The sequence below is a fragment of the Apteryx rowi genome, unplaced genomic scaffold, assembly GCF_003343035.1.
Source record: "Apteryx rowi isolate R43461 unplaced genomic scaffold, aptRow1 scaffold_63, whole genome shotgun sequence".
Taxonomy (NCBI): domain Eukaryota; kingdom Metazoa; phylum Chordata; class Aves; order Apterygiformes; family Apterygidae; genus Apteryx; species Apteryx rowi.
Window position 1 is genome coordinate 1,504,375 of NW_020450905.1, and position 14,309 is coordinate 1,518,683.

The 14,309-nt window shown below is 38.4% G+C and overlaps 1 protein-coding gene across 1 annotated transcript in view; it reads left to right on the top strand.

Moving 5' to 3' along the window:
• GRID2 (glutamate ionotropic receptor delta type subunit 2) overlaps positions 1-14,309 on the top strand; it is a 714,293-nt gene that overhangs the window by 475,656 nt on the left and 224,328 nt on the right. The window contains exon 5 of the mRNA XM_026084197.1: positions 6,951-7,004. Coding sequence (XP_025939982.1) covers positions 6,951-7,004 — 54 coding nt within the window. The remainder of the gene's footprint in view (positions 1-6,950; positions 7,005-14,309) is intronic.

Sequence of the window (14,309 nt, forward strand, 5' to 3'; positions counted from 1 at the left end):
TTTCTGATCTTTGGATAAGTTAAGGCAGTCCTCAGTTTATCTAACTTTCTTAGTATTATCTGCACAGTAGCTTTTTAATAGTCTTTAAGCTTCCAGGTTTGGGGTTTTATATCACTGCCCAAGGAGCCACCTACACTACAGGAGACTGCTCCAGGCACCCAAACTAGCCAAATCACATCTCTTCAATTAAAGGAAAAGCTAGGAAATAACCTTTGAGTTTTTATATTTGTTTTGTTTTTAGTCACTGGGAGCTGCCTGCCTGCTTTTTCTATATCTCAGCGGTCAGCAAACTAGTATGTCCTGGGTGTGTGTGTGCACTATGTTCACCTATAAAACAGCAGTAAGGACTGCAAGAGGTTGGTCTATGAAAAGACACAGGCAACAAGAAGCCTAGTGATCTTTGAGGTTAGCAGTCTTCCAGCTGAAAGAGTGCAGATTACAAGACAGCATAAATGGGGCATATTGTAAATAGTGGATGTTTGGATGAGTTTAGTAGGGAATTTGTGTCCCAGCTCAGCTCTTAGGAAAACTAAGCAAGAAATCACTTTCTAAATGATTTCAAAATGAGCCAGTTCCAAAACAAGGGATTATGCAATGCCATCTGTTGGCTTCTGTGAAAAATCAAATGGAAAATGTGGTTTTCTTGGTGGTGGTCCAGCAGAAAAAGATTCACAGTCTCTACTACAGCTCTTACTGCAGCAGCAAATTAACGGAAAAGCAGCTCTAATGACAGAAACTTTTCTTCAGCATTTTGAGAAATGAGTCGTGGGGCCTGGGTGGCTCGTAACAGAGCAGTCCCGGGTGTAGCAAAACTAAGACTGGAGCCCAGGAGCTCTCCCCTATATCTACAAACAGGAGATACCCAGGATGGCTAAATTCAGCGTAGAGCTTTCTGTACGTGAAGCATTATGGGTCTTGTTAGATGGTTGCAAAGCTTGTCTTACTTGGCGAGTGCATATGGAGATGAGTTTTGAAGACCTGCAACAGTTCTTTTCTGGATTTCCTTTGTTCTAGTCTGTATTTTGTAGTTTTGGCCAGCACCTATGCATTGTCAGTATCTGTACGGAAGAACAGGTGTAGAGGACATCGTGGTTTCCTGCTAAAATACCTGCTCCTTTTGTTGGAAAGCTATTTTGCTTTCTTGCTTATTACTATGCATGAGAGAAACTTGCATGCTGGCAATATCGTGCTTTGTTTGTTTTGTATTGTCTTGCATTTAGCCTGTTTGAAGATTTGAGAGCGAACAATAGAAATAGTTGTGATAAATTGTCAGGCTCTTCCAAAGATTCGGAAGTTCTGGAGTTACCGCCAGTGACAGATGGTTTGTCCTTGCTCATCACTTGTCTTCTTGACAGCATTTTTCTGCTCTCTGCAAAATCTCCCTTGGTGTGCAGTTGAATTCTTTAGAAGAGGAAAATTATTTTCTTCCTCAGCCATGTTCTTGCTCAGCAGTTCAATAGCACCCATGTTTGACTAAGTGGAACACCTTCCTCGTGAAGGAGATGTTTGATTTATTTTAATAGGGTGTTAGGAAAACTGCTGGAGTTTGACGTGAACACATTTCTAAAGTTGCAAAGATGATAAGAATGATCTTTTATATCTGTGCTGCGGATTTTCATGACTGTATATGAATGGCACTGAAGAATCTAAGGGCAGTATTCTCTGCTGCAGGATTTATGCAACTAATGTCACAATGTTTCCTAATTTTTCAGTGTGAATACTCTGTCTGAGCAGGGGTTGAGTAGGTAGAGAGAGATTCTTTTTTCAGTCTTTTCACGATTTCATGAAGTCTCTTTCAGACCTGGCCTGCTAACATACTGCTTTGATTCTTGGTACTGGAGAGTCATGTGATACGGCAGTAAAAATTAACCGATATTGCCTATGAATGAAAAATCCTGAATGGCAGAAAACTCGTTCTTTGAAGTCATTGGCTGTATTGGCCATGCTCTGCCTGTTTTCGGGGCACAAATTTATTCGGTGAGACTGAAATGCATGAGCTGCTTCGGGCATTTGACTGCAACATCACTGCTCCCCAGTTCTTACTGGAGTCCATCCACTTATGAATGCTCCCGCACAGCAATGCGCTTCACGACACAGAAGAAAGCCCACCTCAACAGCACAAAATCCTGTATTTATTATTGTTGGTTTTGTTGTGAACATCAGGAAGGCAGCCAGGCAGTTTCAAATATTTACCTTTTCAGTAAATAAAGATAGTCCAAGCTCCACAGCAGAACTAATAAGTTTCTACTTCTTTTACTGCTAGTATGATTCATGGCAGTTAAGCAAGTAAAATGTATTTGGAAGCACAGAAGCAGACATCTGGGGTTAGACCAAAGGTTGCCTCAGTATTTTATCTCCAAAACCTAAGGAAAAGCAAGAACAGAGTAAACTTATGTGACACTGTGTCTTAATACTCTCCCAGCTACCAACTGTTTTTAGCTTAGAGAGCTTGCTGAACTGAACAGCTTTGTGGGTGTAGTAACCCTCAGTTGAATTCTTTTCCCCCAGAGGAAAGACGAAAACAAATTTTGTCAAATATGTGCGTAATTTTCTTTGCTTTGCAGAGAGTTAACTCTCCTCTGTTCAATAGCTGCATAGGATTTTGGTCTTCAGCCCTCATTATGAATGCATGCTGCAGTTTTTCTCAGCTTTAGCTTAAATGTGAGCTGCATAAACAGTACGGTCACCGGCCTTCTGTCTCATATGGAAATTTCCAGTCTGTGCTTTCCCAAATGCACAGCGCTGCTTTCTGTCACCGAGGCAGCAGGACGGGCAGAGGAGTGCGAAACCTGCATCGTATTCAAATGCGTGGGGTTCGGAAGCCCCTAACTCATACATGCCTCCCATCAAATTGTGTTAGTTTTCAAGTTAGAGGCTCTGTTTTCTTTTTCATTATTGCCCTTGTGCCTCTGGAAGCACTGTGTTGCATATTCATTATTCCCTGGCCAGGAACACAAGTTCATGCCAGCTCACTAGGTATGAGTGCAGGTGTTAATTTAAACCAGAAAAAGATCATCACTCAGCAGATATATGTTTTAACTTTCTGAATATTTTAGTCATAAAAATCCTGTAAACAACTTCATTACATACTTCCATGGAAGCTGTATTACATGTACTTTTTACGTGAGGATTCAGTTTAGCAGAACCAGAAAAGCCCTTTTATTTTTCACTGTAATTTTGTGTGCTTTCACCCCTTCCCGGTGAAGATAGGGTGGCTCTTTAAGTAAACAAAACCGCAAACTCAGTAGCGAGACAAGGGCGTTGTGGAAGGTTGTGTCGTGATTGTAAAGGCATGCCTTGTCCAAGTAATGACTGTTTTACTGACAGATAATTGAATCTCAATTGTGCTGCTGTGGCTTTAGGGTGGGTGGTGTTTTTTGTTTGTTTTTTTTTGACTGATTTAATAAAAACAGGAACTTGTAAACTTGTGCTTAATAACTGCTGATTGAGAGAATCTTATGACTGCATCAGATTATGCATGTGATTACTGGTAGTGTTTGAAGAAAACTTAAGGCTGAACAACCTCTTCCTTCAAGTTTCAAAACAGGAGGAAGGGCGTGTATAGTATTGGATTTATTTATTTTCTGTAAAACAGTGGCTGTGCCTATGCATTATTCCTCTACGCTGGAAAAATAAAAGCACAATAGCTGGAAAATATTGAAAGGTTATCAATGGTGATGATTATATAGAGCCCTGCAGTTTGTACAGATGCAGCCAGAATGTACCCTGCCCTCCTTTAAAGACACCTAAGTAGACGCTATAGGCAATAGGTGGGAGTTCAGAGGTGTTTGGAGGTGAGGGACTGAGACTCGGCAGGTGGAATCCTGATCCTGCCGAAAGCAGAAGATATTTTGTGAGTRATTTCAGGGGAACTAGGATGTCATCAAGTAAGACTGAATGGCCCAAGGACTGAAAGATGGCCCTGAAACTCCAGTCTAATGCTGGGCTTATAAACCTAGTTTGTGTTAATCTATATTTCATCTTAAAAAAAAAACAAACAAACAACTTTTTCATTGCAACATCAGTCTTACTTTTTAAGCAACTGCCATTGACAGTAGAACAAGGTTTGGGTGTGTAGGCTAAGGAAAATGCCAAAAGTCAGCTTCTGACAGACTGAAAGAGGAAAGTGAATTCTTAATTTGTGGACTATTCATAGCCCATCTAAAATTAGAATATATTAGTTTGAGTGTCTCTGAGTACATTACAGGTTCATCTTAATTTGACATAATCTTTTTGAAAATGGCTTTAATATTAAGTGGATTCATGAAAGCATAAACTTTAATGGATAAAACATGATCTTTCTGCTCAGCAGTTTCATCTGTAACTAAAAAATAGATGCATTTCATCTTATTATTTGCAAGTTGCAAATAAATCTATGACGGGTAGCCTGAGCTGTCTGAAATAATAGTGAGACTAGACATAGATGGAGCAAGCCTCTCCAGAGTCTAGCTTAAGTGGTCTGTGACAAGTATGTAATAAAAACAGTGATACTTAAAATCCTTACTTTCTTGAAAAGGCCTTGTCTAATTGAAATTTGAGAGACTAGGCAATGTAGATAAGCAGACCCAAATATTTATAAAGAAACAAAATGAGCCGAAACACAAAATTTTTGATGGAAGAAAAAGTGCATTCAAATCAGATGAGCCAAAGGAGTGATCAACCCCACTTTCACTGTGTTAATAACAAATGAACAGAAAATGTGAATTTTAATTTTGTAGAGGATTCCTTCATTTTGTAGTTTGAGCTCATTGCCATGTTGAAGCAGATCAAGAGCATAGGAGCCCTTTGTGGGACAAAGTTATTGCTGTTCCCTGAGCGCTCCTGGGAGCCTTGCCTCTGAGGGCGTCCCTCCGGCAGGCTGCCAGCTGAGGAAATGTGGCAAGACCCGATCTCGAACAGTGTCCCGGAGCCAGAGGCTTGGAGGGACAAAGCTGCCAGGAACCAGATGAGAAACTGGCCCCAAAATGGCAGATTTTCAAACCTGCTTTTTTTTTTTTTTTTTTTTTTTTTTTTTTATGTTCTGCTTACTTCCCAACAGAGTTTAGGTAGATTGACGAGCAGAACTGTTTCTGTTTCAATCAAGTGATGATCTTTTCTTTTTCCTTATGGCAAATTTGTATGGCATTACTTATGCTGCAAATTACTTTCTGTGCCTGAGAACTTTATATGGAGTAAAAGCACCTTTGGGATTGTTACTTTCCTGTCCATTTTTAACCTTTCTCTGTTCCTGGAAGTGTCTGTCTTCCAACTGCTTTGATATGAGATACCTGACCAGGATAATGCCGTTCCCCTCCAAGCTTCCTGGCAGGACATGTTAGGATGCCTTGTATCACTGACTTGCACAGTTTTTATGCTGCTCTGTTATAGGTATAGTGTAGATGCCTACTGTGGAGAAGGCAAGCAAATGTCAAAGCAACATGACAAAATATTATACTCTTGTCACAAAAGAGAAAATGTAATGAGTGTAAATTCAAAGTAAGGGAACACCCTGATTCCTACTCCTAGTAATATTGAAATTTTCCAGGAGAGCATTAGTAGCTACAGCTTTCATTTCTGCTTATTTCTTATTGGCACTGTGAGAATTTCTAGGAAGAAGTTGGTTCATATATTGCTGCTCTTATGTTTTGTTTGTTGGGGTTTTTTTTTAATCTCTTTAGATTAGAATTTCCACTTGTGCCTATTGTTATAGTAATTAAGTACTGACCCCACTTTTTATGCCTCTGAATTAAAAATGAAGGTTATCGGTTTGGGGTCTTTTACTGTTCTTAAGATTTGTAGCTAGTGAAATTGTTCTCCTTTGGACATGGCACTACATAAATTGCAATCGTCCCTGGCAACCGCTATTTATGCTGGTCATCATTAAAAGCCAAGCATAACTKCTGTGCAGTGGTCCAAACAATAACAGACCATCTATTTGAGTGTTATAATGCTGTAGGTTCAAAGCCTTGTTCCAATTTTTGTCTTTTGTTTTTCTGGGCTTCAACACAGTTCAAAGTATCTACTGGTTTTGAATTGTGCGCCAGGATAAGTATGGTGATCGTGTAAACAAAGTTTCCTTGGATTAACTTAATTTTAAAACTATTTCAGTGTTGATGCCAATTCAATTTAATTGGTAGCAAAAATTGTCAAGGTGTCCAGCCATTTCTATAGTTTGCTTCTGGCTTCCATCCTCTGTCAATAATTTCCCTTTTTGCTAACAAAAGTAGACTGGTTGTATTTTTTTCTCTTTGTTTCCACCACAAAGGTGAATCACAAGTGAATCGCCACAGAAGTGTAGAGGTTTCAAGAAGGGAAAGGGCCGAGTGAAAGATGCGGTGGGAAGTACACTTTCAGTCCGGCACAGAGGCAGCTCCTGGAATGATTTTCAGCACAGGAAAGGAGAGGAGGCATGCGAGGAGGRTTAGAGGGCCTGTGCGAGAGGATATGCCATCATTCATCATCCCAGTGACATCCCTCTTTCTTGGGAGAACCTTTTGCTCCCCACTCTTGCATTTATATGAGCCCCAGTTTTTTTGTTGTTTTTGTTTTTGTTTTTTCAATTCACAGGTTTCCAGCTCACAGGTGAGCACTGGAGAGGCCTCAGAGGCTGGAGCTACAGAAATCTGACAACAGTTACTTGATATTCATTTTCTGCCTCCCTCCCTGCTGCTCCATCTCACCATGCAGTATTAAGGCAAAAACGATTTCATTTTCTCCTCAGTCAACTAAAACATATTCTCTTCTGCGATGCCGGCAATAAAATGTATTTTCCAAGTTTAATTAGCAAGTCAAACAATAACACAAATGCTCCTGCAGTATTTTGCTAAAGGTTCTCTATCCTCAGTTGAATAACAAAGGTCTTGCAGAGCATGTGCTTCTTTTTTTTTGTCATTTGCAGAGAGCATCCATTTAATTTTTCTTTCGGCTTTCATAAGCAAGCTGACTGATAGCTGGTTTGTTCTCTATTTCAGGTCGTGGAGACTAATTTGGTTGCTTTTGACTGTCACTGGATCATTATAAATGAGGTAACTGTCAAGCAAACACTGTTGTGAACCATGAATCCTGTTTTCAGGCTTACTGAAAAGTTTCATGCTGATCTTGACTTTGCCAACAGGAAGCGGTAGCTACAACAAAGTTCAGGCATGCTGGGAGGGTGGATGTTGCTTAATAGAAACAGAAAGACAAGTTCTTGGACTTTGTTGTTTTGTCTTGCCTATTTTAAACAGAAGTCCTTGTATGAATAAATGAAAAATACTTCCCTACTGGGTATCTTCAGCCTTCACTTTTGACTTGAGCTGACTGTTTTAAGAGATTTTTTTTTTTTAAGAACTTTTTCTCAGTGAAGTGCTTGTGCTCCGTTTATATTTTAGTGTTTTTTTCTTAAAAAAAAATCTTCCTCCTTCCTTTAAGAATCCCGCTAGAAGTCAATCATGGTTGACACCCAAACCCATTGATATCTGTGGGAGGCTTTTTGATGGAGTTCTGGGTCTGGTCATATATGAATGTTCATAAAGGGAAAACTGGAAAAAAGTTAAATTGAGAGCCTGTTTTTAAATTGTGATATAGGTTCTTCCATGAATGCTTGTCAGCTAAAATATGACAAGTCAATAAGCAAGGTGGCTTTGCATATAAAACATTGAACAATGCAGTTCTTATCTTGGCTGCATTCAGATTTTTCTTTTGTTTTATGAAAAGCGATGTAGGTTCAGAATGGCTGAACTCACTGGGGAGATCCCCTAATGTAGGTAGTGTATCTTCTCTATATTCTCAGGATAAAGGATAGCTTGGAGAAATTGCATACAAATTCCAGACCTACTCTCTGGCTTTACTATGTACTTCTATTTGCCTACTTATTTACAGATTTACTAGATCTTCATTTGTGCAGTATGCTATAGTGAAGCAATCGAATCCAAAGTCTTTTTTTCAAGTTTGTATTTTGGTAACCTTGTTGCAGTGAGATGATGCTTGGCCTACTCTTTCAAAACCAGTGGATTCCCAACCTATTTTTAGCCAATTTTCTCTGGGAAAAACTGTATCTTGCTACGTGCTGTGTCAGCAACTTGGGGTCAACAGAAATTATTAATTTTGGCTTCTGCATTGCTCTTGACCAGTGCTTCAGCACTAGGTGGGGTGGGTCTCGCTGGCTGAGAGCCCAGCTCTAAGCTACAAAAGGTCACATGAACTACCCGTGGATGCATGCATTTTATATTTTCTGTCATACTAAACTAGAAATCACTTATAGTGATGGGAGCATTGAAGTACAATGTTCATTTCTACTCTTCTGAGTTAACAGTCACTTTTTAAAATTAGTTGACCAAATCTAAGTCAATAGAAGTTGATCATTAACCTCAATATGAATAGATTAGACCAAGTTCCTACATGGAGCCCAGCTATTGGTTTACTGTTTAAGTGAAAGATCTTGCCACAAGTTTTTCGTTTTGGTCAACTTTAAATGAATTTAAACTGGAAAGCTCAAAAGAAGATACTTACTTTTAGCTGTGTTAGCTCTACCCCCAAAAAAGCAAAATAAAGCCAGAGGTTCCAATCTGAGTGTTCATGTTTTTTCGTAGGCTAGAGAATCTTTGTTTTCAGAAATTAGTGTCTCTGTGGAACAAATTTTGCTTTCCGAGCATTATAGCTTGCAGCCTGTAGCAGATTAAACTAGGGCAATTGAAGTGGTTACCGCTCTAAGCTGCCTTCTCTGCTCCAAAACTCTTGCTTTAGGCTGGTGCCCTGACAGCTAGGATAGCTCCAGTGGTATACGCAGAGACATGTACATTGTTTCTCCCATGTTTTATAGCCTTTTATATGAAATCGGTGAAAGCTGAGATTAAGTTCATTTTCACAAGTTATGATGTGAACCATAGTCATTAAAATCTTCTCTGTATCCCATTGAGTCATTCCTGCTGGCAACTTCTGAGAACACAAGCTTGTTTAGTGCTGGAGAAGTAAACTCTACAGCCATCTCAGTTTAATCTGCTTCTGGACCTAAATCCATAAGTTCCTTAAGCTGCACTTATGTGATTTACTACCAGCTCTATCTGTTTTTAAAAAAGCTAATAATTTCAAAATTTGGGGCAAATAAAAATCACATTAGGAATAAATGAGATTTGTAGATAACGATATGGAAGGAATCATGTTGTGTCCTATTTTTCCTTTGGTTCCTATCACTATGTTCAAATTATAGCAGGAATGTAAATATTTCCTGAATGATGAATGTTTCATAATATTACTTATTCATTGCAACATTTTACCAGTTCAGTAATAAGATCACAATGACTCCACTTTGGCAGTGCAAGATTTGGAAATGGAGTGATTTACAGGACCCTTACTGTGCAGTATTATAATAGCTATCTTCACATCCTAAGCCAGACCATTTCATATGGTTTTCCATTAACTGTTGGTGACCATCATACCTGCATAAAACTGAAATGATCTGAGAGCTCTGCCCATTTTTCTGCAGTCGCTTACACAATTCTTCTGTAGTGAACCTGGAAATGTGTGATTGGTGTGCTTGTTTTAGCTAAATTAGGCAGTCAAATAAGTAACTGTTTTAAGTAAGTAAAGCTACTTTTCTGGCCTTCTAATTTGAGAATTTACTGCAATGAAAATGCATTTTTTTGCAAAGACCACACATGATTCAAACAATTTCTTGCAATGAGATACAACATAAACTGGAGTTGTCTTCCCTTTTCCATCGCTGTGCCACAGGGATACAACACGTATAATAATATGAAAGCAAATACCACCTTCAGTTCTGTGATCATGAATCTGCTTAGGTTTGTAGGCTAGCATCTGTTATTTTAATTGTTTGCTTTAAATGCTATAATGCCTGGAAAGTGTTACTTAATTTTTATTGTCCCATTCATTGACCCTTTAGGTAATACAACAAATTTGTTTCAAGGCTGTGCATCATAATGAAATGCCTGTATGGGAGGAAGGGGGGGTTGTTCCTATAAAAGAATTCATAATTTGCTAAAGCATAATACTTCTTATTAGTCCTTTGTAAATAATACAGATTTCTTCTGCCTGATCTTTGCATTCAGACACTCTCCAAATAAATGTTCCTATTTCTTCAGGGCCTTAAAGCAGATGGCATAATTCTTTATTTAAAATTTGCAAGAGTCATAGATTTGAATTTAGTGATGATCAAATATGCCTTAACAAAATGTGAGAATGGATTTCTCGCTCTGTCGCCCTCTGTGTCTCTCTTGGCCTCTCCGTCTCCCACTTGCCTTCTCTCCCTCTCTGTCTCTCTTTCTGCTTTCTTCTTTCCTCTGCACAACAATAAATGTAATCTCCAACAGCCCAAGAGAGTACGATTACATTTCTTTATGACTCTTAAATCACAAGTGTGCATCAAGCTTAGATTTTATTTAGTGAAACTGAGGAAGCGACACTCATGTGCTTCTCATCAGTTTTCTTTCTTTGCTCTTTTTCAATGAAAGAAATGTCCTTTTTTATTTTACATCCATGTCTGACTTGAGCGTTTAGCTTTGTTATAATGTTCAGGGTCATCTTATTATGCCCAAGGCTGTCACCAATTCTTTGTTGCTATTGTTTACTCAAGGACAGCCTAAAATGCTTTCCACCACCTACAGCTACCATACATGAAATGAAAATATTAATGGCACTGTGCAGAGGACTGGTTGGATTTCATCTGCCATAATGTGCATAAGTATAACCAGCTGTATTAGAATAAAATTGGAACAGGTGCACAGTAAAGCTGATTTGTAGAAGAGCCTGAAAAGTTTGGCTTGGTTAGCCGCTGAAGACGAAAGCTGAAACGGGATGTGCTTTCCGTTCGTAAATACATACGGTGTGTGAATAAACACATCGTTGTCAAGGGCTGGAGGACAAGGTTGGCACAAGAACAGATGACTTCAAACTGCCCGTGAATAAACTGAGGGTGAAAGTCAGCAGAAGGTTTCTAATTGCCAGAGGCATGAGAGCCTGGAATGGAAAAACTCCTTTAAGGAGAGAAATGGGCAAAAAAAAAAAAAAAAAGAAGAAGAAGAAAAGAAAAGAACCAAATACCTTTAAAGATTGGCTTATGAAAAAGATCCAGTGACAAGTTTGCCTGTCATAGCACAGGAGTGGACTTGGAAGGACCCACACGGCTACATTCAAAGCCTGTACTCTGAAGTCCTGCTTTCCTATGAACACACATTTTTCCTAGGAGAGGACTGGTCCTCAGCTCATGCATTTAGCTTGTTCTGTTTTGTTTAGCCCCAGTGCATTTCACCATGAAGAAGAGCGTGGAGCATGACTGCACATTAAACTCAGGCAGCAACTTCAGCTAGGTCAGGTCCCAAAATCATAACTCAATTTCAGGAGCTCACGCAATCCTCCATTTTAATGTGGATGATTGGTGAGTGGTCATGTTAGAGGTTCATTTGAACCCCTTATATTTTCAAATGATGACAGCAGATCAAGTGTGAAATGGTGCCCTCTTTGGTATACCCTCCTTGTCAGGTAGGCTAATAAGCTGCCAGCTGTGGTGTTGTGGCAGGTGGGAAAAGCCAAAGGACAGAGGGACTTGGCACCTGGGGCTGCCTCAGCCCTGCTTGCTTCCAAACTCTCTTGGATTTTTTCCCCCTGTGGTGAATAGCAAGTCACCAAATGGCTTATCTTAAAATAATTAGATTGGGCTGAATGACAGCATATATTAGGTCTCTAGTATATTGTCTGGCTTCCCACTGGAGTCTGTGCCTGATATGTAAAGTTGATCATCTTCAGTTCCCTTTTTCCAATTCATCTCTGAACAGCTATTCATTTAAAATCACGGTCCTTTCCTTATTTACTTGCCTACTAGAATGAAATGGACATCTAATTTTATCCTTGTTCCATGTGAAATAGGACAGCAACCCCATATCCTAACCCCAGATCAACAAAAGTAAGGCTTGGAACTGTATATTGAACTTCTAATTAAATTCTAATTTAAAAAATAGAAAAACTAAATTATACAGGTGCCAAATCAGTTCAACTTGGCCTACTTTGTCTCTTTTTTTTGACATTTGGTGCTTGTATAACAGATCATCTGCCATCCTTATATCATTATTCTGTATCTTCTTTTGAAGTGCAAATGCAAATTGTTTTCTCTCATACAATAGTTGCTTTATATAGTTTTGTTAAGTCAGATCCAAAATTCAAGAATGAAAGATGATATTGGAGAGTCATTATATAAAAAGCTCTTCACTCAGCCAGTGCCAAGTATTAAAACATGACAAAGAAATATATAGCAAATTACTAAAGCTGAGTTTGTGTTTGCATGGTATTGCTTTGTAGTTAACTTGAAATCTGAATTTGTGGTATAATCAGTGCAAGTCTTAGCATTTAAAATAATGGTTGTCCTTCATCTGTTGATACCTATACCTCCTAGGTACCACAGGTAAATCTCTTTGGTGTTTGGATTCTATTATTAGTTTCCAGATGATATATAAAAATAGGTGGTGGTAACCTAAAGGTTAAAATGAGGACTTTCTAATTAGCATTCACAAAAATGCTGAATACAGGAAGAAAAATATGATTTCGAGAGAGAAAAGATAAATTTTTGAGCAGCAAAAAGTCAAATTCTCTTCTAAACTGATATTTAGCAATGTAATATGGCCATGTAGGTATCACTTTTTACATTATTAAAACCAATCTAATAGCCTTTCTGTTACAGCTTGGGCACAATGTATAATGAAAACCACATGAACTTTTTGTAAACACTCTGAGAAAGGGTATAGTTTAAAATCAAGATAAGAAGATTCTTGAACTGTCCTTTCCGATTATATTGAAAGTATTAAAAAAAAAAAAAATTACATTTTGCTAAAACAGCAGTTTCTTTTTTACCTTACAGCTAGTGAAATGATACAGACTAAATGAAAAGACAGAATCTTAAGCTGAGAGAAACCATTATCTATGGTACATTAAGGATTAATCGACCAGAAATGCAAGATATTACACTGGACACAGCTGATGCCATGTGTTATTTTTGTTTGCAGAAAAATCTATATTTCATAAAGAACATTAATAACAGATGAATTCAAAACCTATGACATTCTGTGAAGAAGAATAAAATGGCTTTACTGTAGTCAAGGGAGTTGAAGTTAAAATGCGCAAGTCATGTGTTTATCTTCAGAACTTTAGAGGAAGTAAATGAGTAGCAATATGTCCAAACCTGTTACTGCAAAATAATTTGTTTAAAGAACATTAACTGAAGCCCCACAAAAGCCAGAATTGCTGGGAGAATTGTCTTAACATTTAAAAATCTACCTTTTCAAAAAGCTTGATGATCTTTTCACAAGGAAGAGTTTCCAATTTGAGCTCAAATCTAACTCCTTATGGCTCCTGAGTTCTTGGTTATGGGTATGGATCAGACAGCTAGAGGCAAAAAAATGAAGACATTTAGTTACAGGCACAGCAGTGCAGATGTGCTATGTCCTTTCAAAAAAGAGAAGCTAAAAATACACCAGTGAGAATCAGAAATATTCAATAAGCATTGCCTGAATGCAGGAGTATTTTAAATGCAGGCCGCTAATGGAAGCTCTTCAAGCGCCTCCCTTCTTGGGGAAAATATCCACAGATTTAATTATGTGGAATGTTTGGGGGCATCAAGAATATTCATCTAATCTAATTAAGACAGATTTCGAGCAAACAGTTCAGTATGATGGAAAATATATTCTAGTTGCATAGACTGAGCGGTTTTGTAGATTATTTCTCTTGCTTTGCAGAAAAATAGACAGATTCAGAACTACCTTGAAAAACTGCCAGCTAAACCTGTTTGAGTCCTCAGAAAAAGTCCGTGTTTATCTAAAGTTCAAGGTTTTATGTGAAGGTTGGAGTCGGCGGCTTTTGCTTGCGAGCCCACGCTCCTCCCCATCTAAATTGAGGGTCACATCTTTCAGTGCTGTGAAACGCCCTGTTGCCTGACAAGCTGCCGGTATTTATACTGCGTAAAGAATGTTTTTTCCAATTTCTTTAACCTGCCTTAAAAATTAATCTTATAAGCTTTATGTTTTACATGTTAATGTATTTAGATATTTTTTTTCTTCAAAGTGTTTGTCTGTAGAGCTGAGTGTTCAGCTGTAAGGCTTAATAGGTATCCTATGGAGTAAAAGGTTGGTTTTAACTTAGAGCTTGCCATAAACAAGCACGCACACATCTAGAATGCTCTGATGCATTTTTCTTTGCCCTTTTGGTAAATGATGTTCGCTAGCTTGTACATTGTTTATAGGTTCTTGATACTCTGTTTCCAGGAAATGAATGCTTAAAGCCTGAATAATTGTCTGTGCCTTCACAGCTCCTAACTAATGCTACACTGAGAAATACATCATGCTATGACT